The sequence below is a fragment of the Hyaena hyaena genome, unplaced genomic scaffold, assembly GCF_003009895.1.
Source record: "Hyaena hyaena isolate Hyena2069 unplaced genomic scaffold, ASM300989v1 scaffold_882, whole genome shotgun sequence".
Taxonomy (NCBI): Eukaryota; Metazoa; Chordata; class Mammalia; order Carnivora; family Hyaenidae; genus Hyaena; species Hyaena hyaena.
The window spans coordinates 132,789-156,406 of record NW_024081513.1 but is presented as its reverse complement, the minus strand read 5'-3'; the positions used below and the strand labels follow the sequence as shown (position 1 = coordinate 156,406).

Genomic DNA, 23,618 nt, shown 5'->3' with positions numbered 1-23,618 from the left:
TAGACCAATCTCAGTTACAGAGACAAATCTGCTTCTTTGATTTAAGATCAAGTTTCTATTCATAACAACCTTGTAGCCCTCTCTCCCCAGACCTGAGTTGGCTCACTAGATCCACAAGAAATGTGGGTAGCAAAGTGTGGGCTTTCATAAATTAAAAAAGTTTTTTCACCTGGCATTATATTCTTATGAACTAATACATTTTTAAAAAGAAACAAACAAAAAACACGACTCCCTTTATTCAGCCTCCCTGATTCTAGATTTGATGTGCCCTGAGTGTCTGACATCCTCATTCCATTCGTGATTGCCATTCTTTCTAGGAGAGTCATTGCTTCATATTATGTGTGGGTTTGCTTCTGGGAGTGCAAGCCATTCAATGTCCTCATCTTAGATGCAAATTTGGTGATGTATTCGACTCTCAGCTACTCAAGTTTGGTGGCTGTGTGCCCTGCACAGATAGACCCAGGTGTCAGGAGGGTGAATCTTTGCTCACTAGTGGAATTAGTGTAGGTCAATTTGAGTCTCTCATCAGTCTCTAAAATGGGCGTAATAATACCTCAGAGAACAAACTCAGATAATATGTGTGTATGAACTTTGTAAACTGCAAATCTGTTATTCAAAAGTAAGATACATTAGCATTTCTTGACCTCTCCATGTCAGTTTCACGTGTACAAAAATTTTTAAAAAGCTACATGGCATAGGGTTTCTGTGAGGGCAATATGGGTTGTGTACATGTAAGATGATATTATTATGATGATTGCAAATACCAGTTTCTGCTTTGGGCTGCCTCCCAAGAACCTACTATGCCTCTAACTCCTTTTAGTCTTGATGCTAATTTCCTGTTTGTTTTCTATTGTCAAGGAGGGACAATATTGTTTTCCTCAAAAGGTGTCTGTCAGTAGTTTCTCTTGAATACTCAAAAATCAATGACTTCTAACAAAATGATGACAATAGCTTCAAGGCACAGAAGATGCTGATATGACCACCTACCTCCCTAGGAGAATTTTGCACAGACTGGCCAAAGCAGCACACTGCCTGGACAGGTCAGCCCAGTGTGCAGGCAGCTGTCCAGGCCCTGACAAAGGAACCCATCTCTTACTCCGATGGCAGCTGTTTGTTTATAGTTATCGCTCTCTACTTGCTGAAGTGTTTCCCAAATTTGCTTCCTTTTAATTAATCCAAATCAATCTCCAATCAGCCATTTCAAGGAACAAAGAGCTGTGCACTGTATCCCTAGTTAACTTTATCTCATTCCTTTGTTTCTTGATGCTCTGTCCTCCCCTACCTCCCCATTAAAATGTAAACTCCATCAAGTAAGAACTTCATTTCTCCTGCGTGGAGAAGAGACTAACACAGGACCTGGCATACAGTAGTCACTCAATATATCTAACTTCTACTCCATCATCCTTTTCCTCATACCAATGTTTTCTATTGATGAGAGGCTGGGCTTTAGAATTTCAATCGGCGGGGAGTGGGTGGTGTGCCTGGGTGGTTCAGTCGGTTGAGTGTCCAACTTCAGCGCAGGTCATGATCTCATGGTTCATGGGTTTGAGCCCCGCATCAGGCTCTGTACTGACAGCTCGAAGCCTGGAGCCTGCTTTGGATCTGTGTCTCCCTCTCTCTGTGTCCCTCACCTGCTCGTGTTCTGTCTCTCTCTCAAAAATAAACATTAAAATAATTTTTTTAATAATAAAAAAAGAATTTCAATCTGGGGAAAAAAACAAATAATCATCATGGTCTTATATCTTTCAAATGGTTGTAGCACTGGAACCATGTTTTTAATCACCCCAAGGCATATATATACCTATATCTATAAATATGCCTTGATAGATAGATAGATATGCTTTAGTGTGATGAAAAAGTCAGTGTTATATATATATAAAATGCATAATCAAACAGGAGGTGGAGCATTGAAGGCCAATCACATGTTCTTCCCTCTCCTTTCATCCCTCAATTCCTGAAAGACTCATAAGTCATCTCTAGTTTAAAAGCCATTGATCTGGTCATTCATTCAACAAATATTTACTATGGATCCAAAATGTTCCAGGAACTGCTAAGGGCTAGCACACATGTAGTGAACAAGACTGACAAGCTTCCTGGTCTCATGGAGTTTATATCCCAGTGGGGAAAGATAGGAAATGCACAGATAAATAAGGAATCGACATACATTCAGACAGTGATAAAAGTTACAAAGACAACAGCCCTTCTGTAGTGGGATAAAGTGACAGGGGAAGAAGAGAGAGAGATCCATCGTGTGTGCACGTAAGTGAGGGCAGCCAAGGAGGTGTCCCCAAGGAGGTAATATTTGAGCCAATCCCTGTATGACAAGAATAATCCAGCCAAGCGAAGTGCAGAGGAATCCAACTCTTTTGGTGGCAGATGGAGACACTAAGAAGCAAAGGAGGAGTGACTGGCCACATGGTCATTCTGTTAGTTAGTGGTAAAACTTGGACCAGAAAGGAGGTGCCTTGTCATTCTACACTTACCACTGTGATACAATGTTCTCTTTCCTAGTTCCTGCAATTTGGCATAGTCTTGTCTTCTGGGGCCATTTCCTTTAAAACTAATCTTCTTTCCCATCCTCTTTAATGTATTTCTTTACTCCATTTTCTCTGTAAGTCACCCACATAACCAATTTATGTCTATATGTATTAAAAATAACCATGGTGAAAAGAGTTGTGTGTAGGGTCTGTGCATATGTGTGCACGCACGTATGTGTTATGGGGATTTGGGGTACATTTTCTACGCAAAAGACTCAATCTATTGGAAAAGAAAGGCAACTTGATTTCCTTTATCTTAGAATTTTTTTAAAGAAAAGCAATATTGGGGCGCCTGGGTGGCTCAGTCAGTTAAGTGTCTGACTTTGGCTCAGGTCATGATCTCACGGTTCGTGGGTTCGAGCCCCACGTCGGGCTCTGTACTGACAGCTAGCTCAGAGCCTGGAGCCTGCTTCAGATTCTGTATCTCCCTCTCTCTCTGCCCCTCCCCTGCTCATGCTGTCTCTCGCGCTCTCTCTCTCTCTCTCTCTCTCTCTCAGAAATTAAAAAAAAAAAAAACAACATTAAAAGAAAAGCAATATTGCACAGCATAATACCAAGACATTTTCATCTAAAAATTTAAAAAAAAATCTTTAGAAGAAAAGCTAAGGACTTTAGAAGTTACTAGAAAAAAGCCACCATCTCTAAGCCTCTAATCTAACAAACAATGAAACTGAGTGTGTCTACCCTTGGAAACAAAATACAAGGACAACCACAACCAAATGACCCTTTGGTTTCCTGCTAGTTACATCTTGTGTTGTGAAAGAAAATGCACTGGCCTGGCCTGGAGCCCAAGATGGGATCCACAGACCCCAAAGATTCAAGGAATTGTAAAGATGCAATTTGGAGACCTGTGCTCTCTCCAACTAAATCAAAAGATAAGGAGGGAGGGAATGGTGCTTTCAGAGAAACCCTCCAGATTTAATATTTGGTTGGGTAAATTTTCTTTGTTGACTTGTTTGTAGCAGATACTGTGTATTTCCTTTTTTTCCCCTGGTTCCATTAAATCCCTAAACAGATCTGAGTTTAACGGCTTAGGGCTGCCCTTGGGAAATAGGTGATTACACTCTCTGCTTAGGGTTTTAGTGATAAGAAGAAAAAAAAGAGGCAGTGGATTGAATTCCCCTCCCCCAGACCAATTTCTCAGTGACTCTCTTTTGTAGTTCCTCTTTAAAGCAGAAACATATTTTTAAAATGAAGTGGTGACACATATAAAACCCCATCCATTAATCTGCACTTTGCAACTGCGCGTATGAGAGAGAGACAGACAGTCAGTTCCTAAGCAAGGAAGGCTCTAAAGAACATTTTCCTTTTCATGCCTCATTTTCTATTTCTTGAATTATTTCACAGGGGTACTCATTTGGGAATCTTCTTTACCCACAGAACCGTTCTGAGTGTAGCTGCGATAATCTGGGGAGACAAAAACAGTACTTCCTCTAAAAATAAATGTAATGAATCAAACACTAGGCCCACAACCGTATTTTTCACACTGGAACCCTAAAGCCCAACAAATAGGGTCAGAAATGGAGTGATTTGTCCACTCCTCCCAGGAAGAGCATTAAGCAATTAAGAGGGCTGTGCACGCCCCTTCGCCACAGCTGGACCCCGTTCCCAACATTACTTCAGAGTCTCCTCACTAGTACTTCCTTTAAAAAAACAACACATTCCCACCCTCGTCACCTCTCCTTCTATCAGTTCTTCCTAACAGATACGTTTAAGAAGACATGGAACTGCAAAAAACAAAAGTGAAATATCAGGGAAATCTCACTCAAAGCGTATACACCCAAAAGGAGTCTCGGAGGTGATCCAAGCCGCTCACCACATGCCCTTTATTGTTTTTCCAAGAAGGACAGTAAATGCCAGGAGGGTAAAAGGACCAGATTACTAAGCTGCCTACCAACTAGTATCAGTGGTAACACTAGGACCTTCAACACACAATTCCTAGGCCAGCCGTCTCATCCTACGGCACTGATAAGTATAGTGAGTATAATATAGTGTCACTATATCACTTCTTCCTTGTTTATTCACCTATTGTGAAGGGCAAGATGGGGGGGGGGGGAATGAGGGACCTGGAATAATTTGCTACCAAAAAAAATAAGTTCAGAAACACTGCTCCTCAAGACTGAATATGCTCGTCCCCCTGTACGCTGTTGAAGCTAGCAAAGTCTTCTGTGACCTAGAAGATCGAATGCAATTACATTGCCCATCTAGATTTGCTATGCTGTTTGACTCTCCCAAGGGCAGCACAGCAGCACAAGGGGAGTGACATCTTTATGAGGTTAACCCTCTTCTATTTTAAGGGTGGACTACCGAAGGCAGATGTGTTCCCTGGGGCGGAACAAGAATGCTGGACATTTGGTAGTTAGGACGAATGACAGCACCAGGCCATCATCCAGGAGGGTGAAAAAGAAATTGCTGTTCAGAGGAACAGGGGGCTGGGGAGACTATGAGGATGCTGATGCACAGGAGGTGGCAGTGAGGTCACAGAGGCGGGGGCTCAAATTAGAGCACAGTGCAAAGGAACAAGAGCGAAGCAAGGAAACCGATGTTTGTGAAGCTCCACACACTAGGTGCTCTCATGCATCATCTCATTTAATCCGCACGGCCTCTGAGATAGTTTCCAGTATCATAAAAAAGCGGAAAGTGAGTCTCAAAGGCATGGAGTAACCAATCCTGGGGTAGCACATCTAAAGACGTAGAGCCCTCGCCCCTGCTAGGCTTTTCCAGCTGGCGTTGAGTTAGCCGGTGCGAAGTCACCAACCACCCCAAACCTTCGCGCCGAAACCACCCCACGTAACATCTCCCGAGCTTCTCTCGGTTAGCCGGGTGGTTCCTCTGCTGATTCCACCTGCGCTGCTCACTTGTGTGGCTGCGTGGAGGCGGAGGACTGGCTGCCTCGCGGTGGCCTCACTCTTGTGTTGGCCTCTGATGCTGGTAGGGGTCCCTCACTCCTCCGCATGTCCAGTCATCCTCCAGCTGGCTCACCAGCTCCTTTATATGGTGGCCTCAGTGCTCCCAAAAGCTTCTTTTTTATGTTTTTCTATTATTTTATTGTTTGTTTAAAGCTTATTTATTTGAGAGACACAGAGAAAAGTGAGAGCAGGAGAAGGGCAGAGAGAGAGGGAGAGAGAGAAAACCCCAGGCAGGCTCCACACCGCCAGCACAGAGCCTGGCGTGGGACTCAAACTCACAAAACCGTGAGATCGTGACCTGACTGAAACCAAGAATCAGACGCTTAACTGACTGAGCCGTCCAGGCACTCCGAAGCTTCCTTTCTAAAACCACTTTACTGAGGTATGATTGACACAGAAAAAGCAGTACGTATGTAATATACGCAACATTAGAAGTTTGGGGAGAGGTGTACACCCGTGGCAGTATTGCCACCATTAAGGCCATAAGCATACCTATCACCTCTCAAAGTTTTCTCCTGCCCTCTTCATTATTCTCTTATTTGTGGTAAGGACACTTACCATAAGACTTACCCTCTTAACACATTCCAAGTCGAGGAGGGCTTTACAAGGGGCTCAATGTTACTTCTGTCACACACTATTGCTTAAAATCAGTCACAAGGCCATTCACGATTCAAGGGGGGAAACAGCATCTACTTTTGGATGGGAGGAGTGGTGAAGTCACACTATAAAGGGGCCTGTGGGATGGAATCATTGCGATCATTTAAAAGACCACCTGCGGCGCCTGGGTGGCTCAGTCGGTTAAGCGACCAACTTCAGCTCAGGTCATGATCTGGCGGTTCATGGGTTCGAGTCCCACATTGGACTCTGTGCTGACAGCTCGGAGCCTGGAACCTGTTTCGGGTTCTGTGTCTCCCTCTCTCTCTGCCCCTCCACCGCTCATGCTCTGTCTCTCTGTCTCTCTGTCTCTCAAAAAATGAATAAAGGTTAAAAAATTTTAAACAAAGACCATCGACTAGCTCTAAACTCCATGCTTTTTCTACTACCAAAATGTTAATAAAAATTCCTAAATTGCCCCTGTTGTTTGTATAGATTTATAAGAAGTCCTAATAAAAGGATAACATTTAATAATCTGGAATCTTGGGTTCTAGTCCTGCCTCTACTACTCTTTTAGATGGGCTTTAATTTCTTCATCTGTTAGTAAAGGGTTTCGTCTATTTTTAAGGGCTTATATTACTCTATGAATTGATAGAACAGTGTCCTATCTTCAGATCTATATGAACTAGCCCTCCTGGGAGCTGGGCAGGATGGAGAAGAGAGACGGCCAGAAATGAGATGGATTCTATTTGACGTACTCCCTTTTCATTGCTGTGGGCGCAGCATTGAAACATGCTTGGCTAAAATCCTCCATGATCTGGGTGCTTCTTTGACCGTTTCCACTGACTATACGCTAAGCCAGCATGGGTCCCTCCGCATTACACCAAGGATAAGAGCACAAGTCCTTGTTCTGAGGGCTTCTAGACCTGGTTAGTCACAACAATTCCTTTGCAACCCACACACACAGCGGCTAAGCAGACCGTGGAGGTGAAAAGGCTTGTGAGCTGGTCTCTTCCTGAGGGAAATGCTTAGCTGGGAGCTCTCTCAGAAAGATATTGTTGCCTGATCTATGGAAGATCAAGTTCCCAAGGAGAAAACTAATGTTTAATTTAGCACAAAGACAGCTCAGAATCTCTCTCTGGGGGACTGAGCCTGCAAACAGATCCACACGCAAAGAATCTAAGTGAGAAAAGGAAGCTTTCTTTGGTGCGGTGGCTACAGGACTTGGGCACAAACTTCACTGAACTATTGCCTCCGCCTGTTTTTTCTGTCAGGGGGACCTCGGCTCTTTCCTGTTTACTCTTCTGTTTGTTTGTACTTTGTACTTTTTCAACACCTCTGCGAAACAACCAAATGGGATAATACCACCAGCACATACTTTTTGCTGTCTGAAATTACATGGTGCAGTGTGGCAATCAAATGAGCAAGCCTTAGCTGGTTCAGCAAGTATCGGTCCACTTAGGTGAACAACATCAACAAAAAACTTAAGTTTCTCAGCTGCTTAGCCAGAGAATGCTTTTATTTTTACATAATTTAGACTCTAGAGACCTCCAGAAATGAGCAGGGTACGTTCATTTCGGTAAGGCAATCATCATTCCAAAGACACAGTACAGGTACACACTGTATTCAATTAAGCCACTTCTCTGCACTCCAGTTACCATGGCTCTAAGAAATTATATTGTGTGTATAAAAGACTCCTGGTAAGTTATTAGAAGTTGTAGCAAACTTTTGCCTGTAGCAAATTTTCTGAAAAGGAAACAAAACAAAACAAACAAAACCAAACCCAGGCTCATACTTAACTTTCCATTCACATCCATCAGAACCACCTGAAGAGAACTTTGAGGAACACTGAGGAAATTCAAGGTGTCAGGCTTCACGTGGGTGACGGTTATCACTGTTGCTGGGAAAGGTCCACAAATAAAATTCAGTCACATTTTCTGACAGAAGAGAATTTTTTAAATTTTTTTCGCATTTAGTCATTTTTTTAAAAAAATTAACATTCATTTTTAAGAGAGAGCTAGAGTGTGAGTCGGTGGGGGCAGAGAGAGAGGGAGGCACATAATGCGAAGCAGGGTCTGGGCTCTGTGCTGATGGCACAGAGCCCAATGCGGGGCTCGAGCCCACGAGCAGTGAGATCCTGACCTGAGCCGAAGTCGGAAGCTTAACCAACGGAGCCACCCAGGTGCCCCAGAAGAGAATTTTTAAAACGACAATGTCAATGATCCTCTATCAACATATGGACTTGCCATGACAACTCTGCAAGAATGCTGTTAAAACAGCATAAAACGAAACAAACCCAACATGAGTTTGACTCTACATTTCCCAAGAATATTATGCTTCAAGAGGAAAAGGCGGATTAAGTTTAAACGATGGGGAATAAACACACTAACAAAAAAAGTTTTTTGACTACATTCTTTGCCCTGAGTTAGAACCAATAAATCCACCCCTGCCCAAACATCATCCACCCAAGACGATTCCTGTTCCTACCGTGTCACTTCTTCAGAGAAACATCATGCTTTGGATTAAGAATCATCCTCACCAGAACTTGCTTTGAAGCCTCATCAGCTCTGTCCTGTTTCTTATGGAATCAACCTTCAGGAGGTACCGAGCAAAGAAGAGATTCTCAGCTCAGGACCCTATCGCAGCGTGAGATTTTCCAGATGCTCCAGGTCAGGGCTGGGAAGAGGGCAAACTCTGCCGCCATTTATTTGCAGTGGCCCTGAGTCCAAGGATCCCTGAGCAACCTGAGCCAGGGATCTGGCTTTCAAAAGCAGAATTTTGAATCTCCACAGCAGGGAGCCTCTAACTGTTTGTGACTCTGTGACCAGATTCACTTAAGAATTATTCATCAGTCTGAATTAATAATTCAGTTAAATTGATAAATTTGGACTCTTCAGTTCTCACAATTCCAAACTCTGAATAGACGGTTTAAATTTCTCATTTACCCACAAAGCCTACACGCACACTTATGAGGCAACTGAATGGAAACCCAGCCTCTGTTCCAGAAGAAGTCAAATAAACAGGCTAGTCAAGTTCTAGATCAGAGGTCCTCGAATCCCAGGAATGGAAGAGATAAGAATCAATCCCGTTCTCAAGAAGAACACTATTAAACTCATGCTAGGGAAATGCAAAGCTATCCCAGATGACATCTCCATATTAAACTATTTAGGGAAACTGGATGATACAGCATTCTAATTAACATTAAGGTGAAAAGCCATGGTCTCCCACAAAACGTCTCTGACACATTCTGAAGATGGACTCCTGAGCTGGAAAAAAACCATGAATCTGAGTCAGGTATGTCCCTTTTCACAGTAATAACATCAACTAAATTTTACTGCCTCTGCCAGGGGCCAGGCAATTACCTCATTTAATCAACAATGTGAAGTAGTGCTAATATTATCATTCCGTTTCACAGCTGAGGAGACTGAGGCAGGAGAGTTTAATTACCTGAATCAAGAAGACATAGCTATTAAGTGGTGGAGTTGTGACCTGAAACCAGGTAGTCTCACCCCTGGTCCCAGGCTCCTAACTGCAAAAATGCTGCCTTGCCTCCTTCAGCCAACTTCCACACCTCTGTTTCCAACCCTATCCACACCCCTTTCAGCTGTAAATACTAAGAGGCCAAGCCTGTATCAACTTGCTTACCATGGATCCCTGAACTTTCATGCCATAGAATTACTGCAAAAACAATTCTTTGTTGAATTAAGAGATCATTTCTTAAAACTCTGTAAAGCACCCATGTCCATAATCTCGATATAACATTTCAGGACCTTTGCTAAAGTTGTTTAGACTCCTGGAGAGCACAGTACATGTAAATACTGTTATTTGCCCACATTCACAGCCATTCCTTCGGCTGAGGTAGGGCCCAATTCTCTAGTCTTCTTCAAGACTTGAGAACATGGGAACATCTCTTTTCATCCCCCCATACGGAAATGGGACAGCTTAGATTCCTTCACATCTGCCCCTTAGATATGCGTAGGGAAGGGTCAACGCTGGCAGCCATAGAGAGAGAGCCCATTTGCTTTGGTCAGCAACCTGACATCATGCCTTCAGTCCGAGGTTGGGGGGGGGGGGGGGGGGGTGTTTGGCTTTTCTCCTCTGCCGTCTAGTCCAACAGGAGCCTTCCCTGTGCCAAGGGAAAACGGGGGAAACTGAGCCTTAGGGCAAGTAAAAGAAATGGAACACATCTGCATTATAAAGCAAGCAAGCAGGAAGGTAAGTAAATCTCAAAGGCTATCTGGAGTCACAGCTTCTCCTAAATTTCTGCTGCTGCTTTTTTTTTTTTTTTTTAATGCAAAGGCCTTTTCCAAATTCTTAAACAAGCAAATTCATTTGTTGAGAAGATAAGTTTACACATCAAGAGAAGACCCTTTACTCACAGGGCAATTCTTACTGGCACTGGAAGGCCTAGGGAGCCTGGGAAGAGAGATGTGCCTAGTTGGTTCTGCCTCTTGTAGTTTGTCTTCTGTGTCTAGCTAGTGCGCTTTTAAAAACCATCTCCTTTCAATGCCAAAGGCCATGTCATGCTGTATATAACTCACTGGGAATAAGAGAAGTGTGTAAATAGCAAGGCATTAAGCAGCTCAAGGGACTTGAAGATAGGTAATACAGAACACTTAGGCAATGTGCTATGAGAAGAGGCCGCTGGAGGGGAAATGTAATACTTGTCTTCAAGTGCATGAAGGATTATTATTGCCTCAGAGATGCTGACTCCTCTGAGCCTTCCTTGCTCTACCATTTTCCAGGGCTACTGATTTACTCTTGCCAGAGCTTCAGACCCTCCAGGAAGTGGATCAGCGTCACTTGCCACCCCACCCCCCCCCCCACCCCCAACTACTCATACCCAACCATGTCAGTCAGGCTCTGCTCTTTCCCACACCTCACATGCACACCCATCTGTACTCAGCTACCCCATTCCACACTTCCACACTCTCCCTCCCCCACCCCCCACCCCTACGCCCTGCTGGTGACCCACATAAAGCTCTCCATGGCTGGGGGTTGAATCTCTCTCCTACCAACCATTAACAGTACTCTCGTTCTGAGTACCTACTGTGTGTCAGGCACTGTGTTGACCGTTCTGCTAAAGATCACTAGCTTTGTTTTCCAGATGATGCTACCAATGCCCCAAAAGATTAACATTGTTTCCCCAAGCTCATAAGCAAGTAGGTGTGAAGTAGGATCTGAACACAGGTTGAAATGGAAAAACCAATGCACCAAATTCTTCCATTTACTATTTCTCTAAGCCTCAATTTCCTTATTTATGAAATGGGCCAAATGTTGCTTACTCACTAGGTTGTTTTTTTTTTTTTTTTAAGGCATTATATAAAATAGAAAATAAAAGTACATGGTACATTCTAGGACTCAATAAACACTTATTCCTCTTTTCTTCTGATCTTCTACATCAGTTTTGGTCCATTCTACCTAGCTGGTGCTTTTACTGTTACTTTACTGATTTGGCCCTCATTTGCCCACTAGGCTGGTGAGTGAGCTGGGTCTATGTCTTTAGCTGCATTTCTCTCTATTCTCCCACAGAGCCTGTGAGGGCGTGAGGGAAATTAGCATGAAAATGCAGAAGAACGAATTTGGAATTGTTTTCATTAAACACGATCCAGCCTATGAACATATATAAGGGATGGGATTAAAGAACAAGGAAGTAGTAGAATCCATTCAGATTGGCTTAGTTGCATGCATGGCAGAACTGAGGATTTTTTTAAAATTTCCATCCAGGCTTTTTGAGATTAAATACTACAAACACACACACACACACACACAACAACAATTAAAATCAAGAACAGCTAATCACAGCCACTCTTTTAGCCGTACTTAATTACCATGTCTTAGAATATTGGAAAACCCATGTTTGTCTTGGTACTCACAAAAGGCTTACAGGCAGAGGGAAGTCACACAGTATTAAACTGTAAGGTCCAGAACTTTAAGGGTCAGAAAACAACACCTAACAATGACATTATTTCAAAGAGCACACATGCCTTCTAGAAACAAACACTGACCCAAACAAGCGAGGCATCTTGGTTGACATAATAACAGCCCTTGCTCTCAAAGTAAGCTTTCTGTCCATTTTTGATAAAGGACTGTACCAACTTCTTTCTCCACTTGAACTCGTTTACCTTTGTGAGATCTCATGATTATATTTACTTTAAAGAAGTAGTAGAAAGGTCCTGGATATATAAGAACTCTCTCTTTATTGCTTTGTTCTGGAAAACAGAACAAAAATAGGTCAGTTCTTAAGGAAATGATGGCTGCATGTATAAATAATGTACACACTCCTATCACTGTCCTGGGCAGGATATTTATCATGGAGACAGCTACAGGCACCCAGATCTGGCCAGTGAACTGTTGCTGTCCTCAATCCCCTACTTACAGCTCCCAGACTGTGAATTGTCAATTAGAAACTTGATTATCATCAGTTAAAAATAACCAGGGAACTCTGGCAATGATTTAACTTGTTTGACTTTCTTAAGCTAACAATTAACATTTTAGACTATTGTTGACAAAATATTTAACTTTCCCATGCCATTTGTGCAAACGACTTTTCTAATACTCCTTTAGACGCTCTGGTGGACACACCTTTCCAAAGCTGCTCTGGTCCATGCAGGGGCCTGTAAAGGACATGCACGCAAAGACCCTAATCACTTTCACAACAATGCACATTTTAACTAGGATTTCCCGGGACCTTCAGGAGCACTTAAATACACTGATAACTCAGTTTTATCTTGGCAGCACTAAATTTGAAATACCAATCCCTCTATTTACAATAAAAGCTATTTCACCATTTGAAACAGACAACTGGAAGCTTAAGTATACTTTTAATCCCTGGAAAAACTGGTATTATGATTCGTTGCTTAGTAGTTTATTATTAGTAATACTAGTAATAATGCCTTGCATTTCTGTAGCACTTGATTTTTTCTTTCCAAAGCCTATTCAGAAACACACATTCATCTGTTTCCCTCAACAAGCTAGGACAGCAATATTGTTCTCTCTGTTTTACAGATGACTGCTAAGTAACTTGTCCTAGGTCACCCCGCTGGTTGGTGATCAAGCAGGCACAGAACCGAGGACGCAGACTCCTTGTCTGATCTGCTTTCTTTCCTCCACACTACATTAGAGAAAAGATAATCTCTAAAGCCAAAGATGACTTGGAACCACTTATCTCTCCGTCCTAGCAACACAGTCTATGCAACAGAAAAAAGAGCCTGTCTCGGGCAAAAGGGAAAGATTAATAACGAACCGCAGAAGCTCTAACTAAACCTTACTGTTCCATGGACCAGCAATTATTCAGTTTCACAGTTCATTCAAAGATTCAAACATACTTCACCAGAAAATGATTTAGTGCCTAAAGCCTGCTCCAAGTGGTTAGAAATGCAGATCTGCTCAAAGCCCTATAATCCAGGCCCTCTGAAAGGCCCTATTCCTGCAGTCCCTGCAGCTATGGGGCTTTCCCCGAACTTGTACTTGAGCTAAATGAAGAAATTGGCTGAGTAAGGGCTGCAGAATTAGGCTCTCAATGTGGATAGAATTAGAACCAGCTTGGAGGTTAGTCTTGCATTGTTCTTGAAACTCAAGCTCTTGAGAAAACTCAGACATGATATATTTCTTGCAGTATAACAGGTTTCCAATCAACACTACCCCACGGACCAGAAGCTCTCCTTCTACCCACATTCAGATATAACTGACTACAGTCAAGGCATCATGCTAGCAGGCATACAGCATACAAAGCTTTTAGCTGAGGACGCGATGCATATGTGATTTCAGATGATCAATATTCTCTCTCTTTCTCCAAAGGACCTTTATGGCCACTTACGGCATTTGACTGAACTATGAACCTGATACATTCACCAGACAGAACTAAATCGGGTTACAGCCACAGCAATAAAATTAAGAAAGAATCCTAACACTCATTCTGCGCAAAATTTCCTTTAAGTGTTTCTGAAAATAAGAGGAGCCCACGTGAAGTGGGGCCTGCAGATGAATCATTCCCAAATACCCAGGCCTCCCTTCAAACACAATGTTATCAGGTTAGTACACAACTTGCATCACCATCTCGGAGTACCATGCTGAGTAACAAAGCTCCAAATTTAGAAGCTAAAATGGAGAAGGGAATTTCCAATAACCAAATCGGGGATGGGGGGGAGTGGGGGGGGGTGGATCACCCTTTGCAATGCCACACATTTTCAATGAAAAGCAACTGTTAGAAATAAACTAGTCTTTGTATTCCTAACTCACATAGCATCCCTGCATCATCCCGTGCTTGGAGAGAGACCTCCTTCAAGGCCATGTTTTAGGACATGGCTGGTGGTTAGGAGGCAGAAATCAGATTCTCTCTTAGAACAGGAGTGGTACAACAGCCACCTTTGGCTTCTGCAGCAGTAAGCCTCCAGTCGCGAAAGGCAGGACGCCGTTCCCCTCACTACCCAGCATGGATATTGCTATGGTGAGGTTACAATAACCATTGAAGTTGGTTTCATTTCACATCCCAAAGCGCGTCCCCAAGCCCCACACAAAATAAAGGCAGCAAAAATCCAAAGAACATGGCCAGAGGCAGACACACCACCTTCCTTGCGGAGGCTGGGATGTGAGCGCTACATCCAGTCTTGGCAGCTAGGACAGAGATGGGTCTTCTCCACCGAAAAAGGTTGGGCGCCTCGTTCCCTATATCATCCCCAGAAACACTTACCAGGAGACTGTGAAGCACACAAAGCGGTATTATTGGGAGACTTGCAGACAGATTATAAATTTACTGGGGACAATCGAGGCATTTATATACTTTTGGCTGCAGATGCCAGTGACACACACATACATACAAACCTCATTCTTCTCTCCATTCGAGTGATTCTCACCCACCCCCCATCCCCATTCACCTCAGCATCTCTCTTTCACAAAACAAGCTCCCACTGCTCTCCTAGGGAATGCCATGGAGAGCTGGGGATCGAACAGTTGGTAGGGAAAGGAACTGGGCCTTGAAGCTCTAATATAACCCCACTGGTTAACCGTATTCAAGGATGAAGGGACTCACATCGGGCAGTGGAACTGTTTGCAGTTACTGCTTGTCTGGAATTGGTGTCAGGAAGCGGCAGTTCAAGGCATCCCAAGCAAACTCTGTGTGTGTGTGTGTGTGTGTGTGTGTGTGTGTGTGTGGTGGGGAGAGGACCACTACCCTAGCTCCCAGAATTTCTGGAAACCTCATCACCACAGAGCCAGGCCAGGGATAAGAGGGAGCCATGAGGAAGCATCCCAGAGGCCTGGCTGGAGGACGTCCTGTCTCTAGAGCTTCTTTCTCAGTTCCGCGGTGGCCTTCTCTCCTTTGGGCTTTCTGAGTACTTTCAGGCTTGCATGGCCATTTCCTGTTGCTGACTTTCATTAGGGCTGGCCCGGGCAAACCAGAGCTGTGCTGGGAGCGGACACTGAACTTCAAGGGCCCCAGAGACCTCAGAAATGGAGGAAGCCTGCAGGGCAGGGCTCCACCTTCTACCCAGAGGCCACTGGCCCAGCAGCGACACGGCAGGAGTCACCTGACCAGGACTGGCACCGAGGCCCAATGATTCAAGGGATACTCCCTCTGGGATGGGGTGTGTCTATGCCTCTGAGGAAGAACTTCACAGGGCACTTCCTAGGACGACAGCATGTAAAGAGCCCCTTCGCGCTGCCCGCCTTAATGAACGCCGCCCGCTGGCACTACCTGATCGGAGTGTGTGTGGCAGTGGGGAGTCGAGAGGAAATCAGGGAGAAGCCTCACTAGACTTTGGGATGTTTCCCCCAAGTGTGACTTTTGGCTGAGGGGACACTTCTCAGAACTTCTCTGTGTTAGAGGTCACCACTCATGTTCTCTAACCCAAGAAGGGGCCACTTCAAAGAGGGAAGGGGAATTTGGAAAAGAAGGAAAAAGCTTGGATGAAGGTCGGCTGGCCTGATAAATGCATTCGGGCTAAAGAATGGCTTGTTGGGCCTAATCAGAGCTGGCTAGCCAAGCAGGAGGGTCTGGGAGACGGGGCCTTCCTCAGTGGCTCACTCGGGTCTTGCCGGCACGGAGCCACCTCTGGTCTCCAGAGAGCCTGTGGAAAACTCGGGATTTGAACCGCTTAAGAAATACCCTGCAAGTGTAGGAAGACCCATGGACGAGCACCAGCCGAACATGGGGAGTAAGACTACGAACTGCACACCCAACGGCCTTGGAGGCAGTCGGGTCACACCTCGGCCCTTTTCGCTGCTGTCCCCTCCACAGCAGGCCAAGGCAAGCTCTACCCTCACACAAGGCCACCGCACCACAGCCAGAATCATGAGAAAACCAGTTGCCTTACCGCAATCAGGGCTGAGTTCCTCTGGTCCCCGGGGGCTGGAGCCTGTGACTGCTGCTCCCCGTCGATCCCACCACCGCCACCACTATTGCTACTGTTGAGCAGGTGCTGCTGGTGGTGATGGTGATAGTCCGGTGGGGGCGGTGGGGCCGCTGTCGCTGCTGCTTGCGAGGCCGTAGGAGGGGCAGCGGGGGGCGGCGGAGGGGCTGCCGTGGTGGCGGCCGTGGCAGTGGCCTTGGCGTGTTTGCCAGCCTTCCTTGCGCCCTGGCCATGCTGTACCAGGCTCAGGAGCTGCAAGGTGCTCTCTCTTTCCCGGTCTGAGCTCTCAGCCCTACCACGTTCATAGCGTCCTTCACAGCTCAGGTGGTGCTGGCGGCAGACGGCGATCCGAGCCCGGAGGCGCTCCACGATAGCACTGTGCACTCTCGGGGTGACTGAGCCCCCTCCAAGGAGCCCCGCCCCAGGGGCCCCCCCTAGCCCTCCTGTGGGGGCCTGTGGGGGCGCTGTGTCCCCCATGTTACTGGACACAATGCTGCCTCTGGGATGGTGAGGTGGAAGGAGGCTAGTGCTGGCTACTGCAGGCAAATCTGTTTTTGACAATGTGAGCTCAGTGTTCAGGGCCACATGAATAGAGGTCTTCAGAGGTTGGGGGGAGCCGTGGAGAAGGTGTGGGGGAGGGGAGTTGGTAAAAAGAGGGTGAGGAGACAGAATAGAAACCAATCGGAGAGGCTTAGTTGGAAACAAACCCTTATCAACTTACTCTAATTGCACTTGACAGCTCTTGAGAAGTTGGACAGAGTTGGTGGGGTGTTTCCCCCCCCCCACCACGCTGACAAGAGCCGCTAGGCACTTTGTAAACACGCGATCATGGGGGTTAGAGCAAGAATTCAGGGATTGTCAAGCCAGAGACAGAAACAGACAGCAAAGGGAATTGAGAGAGGTATTAATAGAGAGCTGGACTCCCCCTCACCTAGTTGTTTCAGAAAAATTTTTATGGGGATGTTTCTGCACAGAAACACATCTCTACCCCGTCTAGGTAACCTGCAGCCTTTACTTTTCCTCGGGGTGGAAAAAAAAGTGCTGTCTCAGAAAATTTTCGAAGTCAATGTTCAGAATGTACAAAAAATCAAGAGAGACTGTCTTTTGGCTTTTAATTTTTCCTCCCTCTCCCCTTGCTCCGGTGTTTTCTCCTCTTTGGGGTACTGTAGGATGTTGTCTTTCCCCCCAAAGAGGGAGATCGCTTTTCAATTGTTAACAATGTCAGTAACTGGACTTTTGGACCATGCTTTTTTCTTCGGCTAATCCAATCACCGGTAAAATCCTCATTCCCTCTAAGGTTTCCTAGCCTTAAATGAAAGCAGTCTGAAGTCGCTAGCCACTGAGAGAGATCCTTCAACACATTTTTTTCTTTCCCGCTTACGCTTCCTCACCCCCGGCTCTATTCTAACACAGTATCAAGAGAGAAACTCTTCCGAGAGTAATTTACAAACGATGGTCAAACTTACAAACTTCCAGTAAATTGCATCGAGTCATGTCCAGCCACTTTTCTGTCCACTTTTGTACATTCCATCCCCGGCCAGTGGATCTGAGGGTCTGGACTCGCAATAAGCAATGTGGTTCTATCTCTTGTATTGCTCCGCTTTATAGATGGAAAAAAAAAAAAAAAAAAAAGTAGCTTGTATTTTCCTTTCTCTTTCCCGTCTGTTGTTAGCCGCTTTGCTGACACTGGCTCCACTGCCCGGAGTCACGGCGATACACAGGCTTTCATTGTGCTCCGATAGGAGAGGGAGAGAAAGAGAGAGAGTGAGACAGAGAGGGAGAAAGAGAGAGCCAGCAAGCTGCAGATGGGGGCGGGGGGAGGGGGCGGGCGGGAGAGCCGATCCGCGGCTCCCTGGTGGAAGGCTGGTGCCACTGCGCGAGTGAGTAATCGCAGCCAGGCACCGGGGAAAGGGGAACGCAGAGGGCCGCCCAGTGGCTGAAGAGGTAAATCCCAAAGCCCGCGCGTCTCGGTTAGGGGCTCGCTTAGCTCAGCCTGACTTGGCTAAGCGGGGAAGGCTGGGGAAATTCCCCAGCCTCCACACAACTACTTCACCAGCTCTAAATGTTCAAGAAATTCCCGGCCAGGGAATGTATTTTCCCTTTCAGACCTACAATACGCCCCCCTGAGGATATCGTTTTCATTTTTCAATATGTTGTAAATGATACCGCTGAGCACCCATGCGAGCGCTGGGTGAGCACCGAGGAAATGTTCATTATGTATAATAAGGAAGACGTGTGAGTGTGTGTGTGAGACTCGGGAGGGGGAGGCGGCAGGGGTGCAGAGGAAATCACACCGCTGGCTCCACCAGGGCAGACGTGTGGTTGTCTACCTGCCTGCCTGTTTTGTGTGTCTCTGGGTAAGTCAACCTGGATGATTACAAGCAAATCAGTAGGGAGAAAGAAAGAAAATATTTTATGATGATGAAATCACCAATACCAGTTCTAGGGAAAAGATAGTAAAGGGTTTTCTTTGAAAATACAAGATGACCTATGCCAACTGCGACCTCTGAGGTCTCCATGGCTATCTGGTTTACATACCAGATATGTACCAGTATGTACTCAGTATGAGTACCAGTGGAGTTTCAAGAAGTTTAATTACATAAACCAAATACGCCTCTCACACAGGTTGTTGTCCTCTCATCTTCATGTGATCCTGCTTTTAAGTTCTCAAATTGTATATTGGATTCTGCTTGTCATTATCAGTTACGGAGAATAAATTCAAGTGAGCACAATATTGGGCGAATCAGGACCCTATATATGCTGTGTGCTAACTTGGGAGTCATGTGGATTTGAAGTCTCAAACAATGGGATTTCATTAATCTAAACCAACTCTCACATCTCAGGAACATGGTCCATCACCAAACTGAGCTATGGATAGAAATGAATAGGTAACATCAATGCAAACATTTTTGAGACTGGATTTATTTACAATTTAGTTCCCAATAGGCTGGCCTACTTTAGTCCATTTTATTTTCACATATTTCGGAATGTTTATTGGAACTGGGGACAAGTATACTCTGATGGTATAACTTTTTTTTTTTTTTTTGTCTTTTCATTGGAACATACTTCTGTCTGTCCCTTCTAAGGCTAGGTCCCTCACTACTTGTGAAGAGAGGGGCAGAGATTTGTTTTTGTTAGGAGTGCATATTTGACGGAGAACTCTCTCATGAGGTGTCATTAAAAATCGAAGGAGTTTTGATCATTTTATATTTGATTTCTAAAAAGCTGTATTCATTAAACATTATCTTCTATTGCTTATTATTTATATTCAGCAATCATACTTGATAAAAGAGAAAATGTAATATTTAAATTTAAAATTTACAGTTCATTTGACAGTCATGCACTAGCACTGGTTTTCATTAGTAAGTAACACAGAGTCCTTAGTCAAATCTACTATTCCTTAATATAAACTTTGATTTCCATGCTGGACAGGGATAGACTTTAAAAACTTCTCAAGCAATAATTTAATAAATTTCCATACTATATTCTGTGGTGTAAGTCACTTTTTTTAGTGTCTTTTGTATATATTTGTCCTCTACAGCCATTTAGTTTCAGGCTGAAATCATTATCATCCACATCCTCATTTCCATCCACATCAGGTATTGTTTATTTACAATCACTGTTTCGGGCACAGCACTTCCCACAGATCTCTCTTAATCCACAAACCTGGAAGGTAAGTTTTATTAAGCTCATTTATAAATGAGGAAACTATGGATCACAGAAATCAAACTACTTGTTCCAGTTCATGTGACTTGGATGTCACAGCTCAGGACTCTAGTTCAAGACTGATTTCAAATCTATGCTTTCTTAACTACTGAGGTCGGTGCCTCAATATAGCAAAGCTGGAATCACACTCTACTCATCTTGCTAGAATCTAAGTCTGTCCCATAATCCCTTCGAGAAATGAGGATTGAATACAACTACTCACCTCAATATGAGAGCAGACAATTGAGAAAACATGGTCACCTACATCCAACTGCCAATGAAGTATTTATTTTTCCTCCCCTTTATGGTACTGTTCTCTCATAACCCTAATGCTTCCGTGTAGCTATATGAATTCTTTCAAGTATTACTTTCCTTTTACTTGTCCGTTCCTGTCTTCCTCATCATCTCAACTAACCATGTCTAACACTAGAGCACCTAATGCTACAGTGATAAATGCCCAGATCTAAAAAGTTCACAGACATCTGGGATTTTAAGTTTACAAACCAGTTTTTAGTCTTCTATCCAACTGATGATATAGATGGTTATGTTGATGATAAAATAATGTCGTAACACCTGTAAAGGTTATTTCAATTTTTTCAACATTTCCATTTTCTTATGGACTACTTGCTTGGGCCCCTAAACCATGCTCATCCTCATTTCCTAACAGCCTGTTCCTCTGCCATTCTTTTAGTGTTACTATATACCTAAAAGCCTCTTGTATTCTGCAGACACCCACTGAAGAGGCTTGCTCAGTTGCAGTAACCTCAGACACTAGCAAAACTGGTTCCTACATTTCCTGATCGACAGTCACAGTGCTGTTCCAACAGGGAAAACGCTTCCCACCGGCAAGATGCCTGGCCTAGGGGCGAGTCATCTGCCCTCTTAAGTCCCTGTAATCGATGATGCCTTAATTTTTACAAGCTAAATGCATGGTACTAAATTATGTTTTAAACTCTACCGGTGGAAGGCGCTCTCACTCCTCAGCGGTCGCAAACTCGTCTGTAGTGCTGCATGTGAGAAGTGATGCTTCCAGGGTCCGCAGAGACGCTTTACACATGATTCTCTGATTTGCCTTGCCCTTCCTTTCTACAGGTCGTTCATGACCCTTCCAACTTGACTATTACTTTTCCTTCAGTTCTGCCTTGCTTCTTTCTGGGCACTGTCACTGCATCTTCAACTTTCAACTATGGCCTCATTTTAGTTAAGGCTTATTTCCATATGCCAGAGAAGTAAGAATTGAGATATGTGACTGAAAATTTCTACTGCACTCTTTTCAAAAAGGTGTGCACTCCTCATATGAAACATCAGTATCAGTTTTCTTGGCACTTTGTGAGCTTTTTCTACTCATTTTGCTTACAATAGTAGTAGGGATACTTTCAGAAAATGATCTGCAGAAAATATTAAGTAATCTGTGTAAGAACTTAATATGATGTAGCTTTTTAAATGTACGCACATACTCTGAACTCCATGCATGAACCACATAATAAATGAAGCCAGGTTCAGTCAACATTTGAGGTCAGAAACAATTATCTAAAATTCCACTTTAACGTAGATCTTACCATGACACTACTTTTAAGAATTAAAGATACAGAAGAGACAGGGTCAATTTGATCACTATAAAACCATTTTACTTTATTATATTATGAGAAAATTTAAATGTGCAAAGCAATGCAGATGCCAAAATATGCTTTTAAACTATTTTTGGCTGAATCTGTCTCTCTGAGATCTTCGGATCCTAACAGAAATACACATATAGGAAAAGTTATGGATAAAAATAAATAAAACACATCTTAATCGTTAACATGTAGACAAAATCAAATAAAAAATATAGAGAACATTATAAGGCATGAAAAAACACATCATGAAATTATTCCTGAATGTGAGGGTTGACAGACTGTGGTGGCCGGAGATCTATTTCTAAAGGAAACTTTACAAAAGGAGAAAAACACTCCTCTAGTTAGAATGGGTAAACTATAGTCTGCTTCTGAGGTGAGGGGATTGAACTTAATGAAACATTGGGTTTCTTCCATGGCCCACTGATGTAGATAATGATAGCAGTAAAAAATGTATCAGTGCAGATCACTTAATACTGGAAAGGATAATAAACAGATCTGGGCAGAGATTCAATAATAAATACACATAGATGTTAATCTAAATTCATTTTTAAAATACAGTCTACTAAGCTGACAGGACATGAACAGCTCATTCACTTGATAATCATCTGTTATAAAGGCATTGTTTCATAACTTTAAAAATACACTTACTTAAAAATGATTAGGCTTATGTTTTCTATGTACAGCAGATAAAACTTTTATTTGACTGTAGAGTGCCATTTCATGGATATTAAGATGAACATATGTTTTAACAAGATATTTGCCATGAAAATACACATAAAATTTACAAATATGTCACATGATACAGAGAAACAAGACTCATGATCTTCACATTTACAGGAATTTATAAAATCTTCTCTGAAGGAAATGTGTTACAATTCAGTCAAACTTCTCATCTTGAAAGTAATCCGCCAAATTTAGATATTCTTGAAGTTGACCATATTTCTGTGTATACAATAGAAAAGCTAGTTATTTTACTCAAAGCAAAGAAGATAAGGTAGGCCTTTTCAATCTACAGACGCAAGTAGGAACATGTTCATTTCATGATAATCATGAACAAAAATCTCCTAATCAGGGACACAATTTCAAATATGCATTTCTAACTCATAAAGAGTGGAAAGAGACCAAACTGAACATTACTGTTAATCTCATAATGTTCTTATAAAATATAATTTTTCTATTATCATATTCATAGAAGTATAACAAACTTCAATAACTTCCTCAACAAAACTTTTTTGAACATGTGACATCTATTGAACACTTTCTAATGACTGTCTAGGTACAAAAGTAATCACTTTCCCTGATCCTAAAGAGACCAGAGTTCACTGGTATTACACCAATAACAAGTGCCATGACGAAGTATACAGACTCTGTTATGAAGGTTCAGAAGAGTAGCCATGGTTAGTTGAGGTGATCGGGAAGGAGAATCACTTAAGCTGACCTGGGAAAAAGGGTTTGGCAGGCAAAGATCTGCTGGTGAGAGTTTTCTGTAGGACACAACAGTCCATACAACAGTGAGAAGACAAGAATTTATGGGATTTAACTATAATTTGAGGTTCCTTAGGGGAAAAGAAAGAGAAGACTGAACCAAAGAGTTTGTGGTCAGAGAATAAAATGTATGAAATGCTAGGTGAAGGAGTTTAGCAATAATGTGACAGGCAATGTGATACTGCTAAAGAATATGAGGCAGGAGATTGATATGATCTGAGGTGTGTTTTAAGAAAATGGTAAAACAGCCATTCTAGAAAACTTTAGCAATTAGTTAGGAGTCTATTATAATAAGTTAGATAATGAGGTCCCAAATCCGAGTGACAGAAATGAAGATGAAAAGCTAAGACCCAGGGTAGGACAAGAGATGAGAGGGGTCAGGATGATTTAGAAATCTCACAACCGAGAGAGTGCAAAATGCTG

At 43.4% G+C, this 23,618-nt stretch overlaps 2 protein-coding genes across 8 annotated transcripts in view; both read right to left on the bottom strand.

Moving 5' to 3' along the window:
• The window catches only part of MAML2 (mastermind like transcriptional coactivator 2), a 350,467-nt gene extending 332,302 nt beyond the window's left edge, over window positions 1–18,165 (bottom strand). For both annotated transcript variants that reach the window (XM_039220320.1, XM_039220321.1), the window contains exon 1: window positions 16,354–18,165. In XM_039220320.1, coding sequence (XP_039076251.1) covers window positions 16,354–16,866 — 513 coding nt within the window. In that variant the 5' untranslated portion in view covers window positions 16,867–18,165. The remainder of the gene's footprint in view (window positions 1–16,353) is intronic.
• A 3,531-nt stretch (window positions 18,166–21,696) lies between these two features.
• Window positions 21,697–23,618, bottom strand: part of CCDC82 (coiled-coil domain containing 82) — a 32,718-nt gene continuing 30,796 nt past the window's right edge. For 5 of the 6 annotated variants that reach the window (XM_039220314.1, XM_039220315.1, XM_039220318.1 and 2 more), the window contains one exon: window positions 21,697–22,652. In XM_039220314.1, the coding sequence (XP_039076245.1) occupies window positions 22,587–22,652 (66 nt within the window). In that variant the 3' untranslated portion in view covers window positions 21,697–22,586. The remainder of the gene's footprint in view (window positions 22,653–23,618) is intronic. The other variant, XM_039220317.1, reaches the window with a different exon arrangement.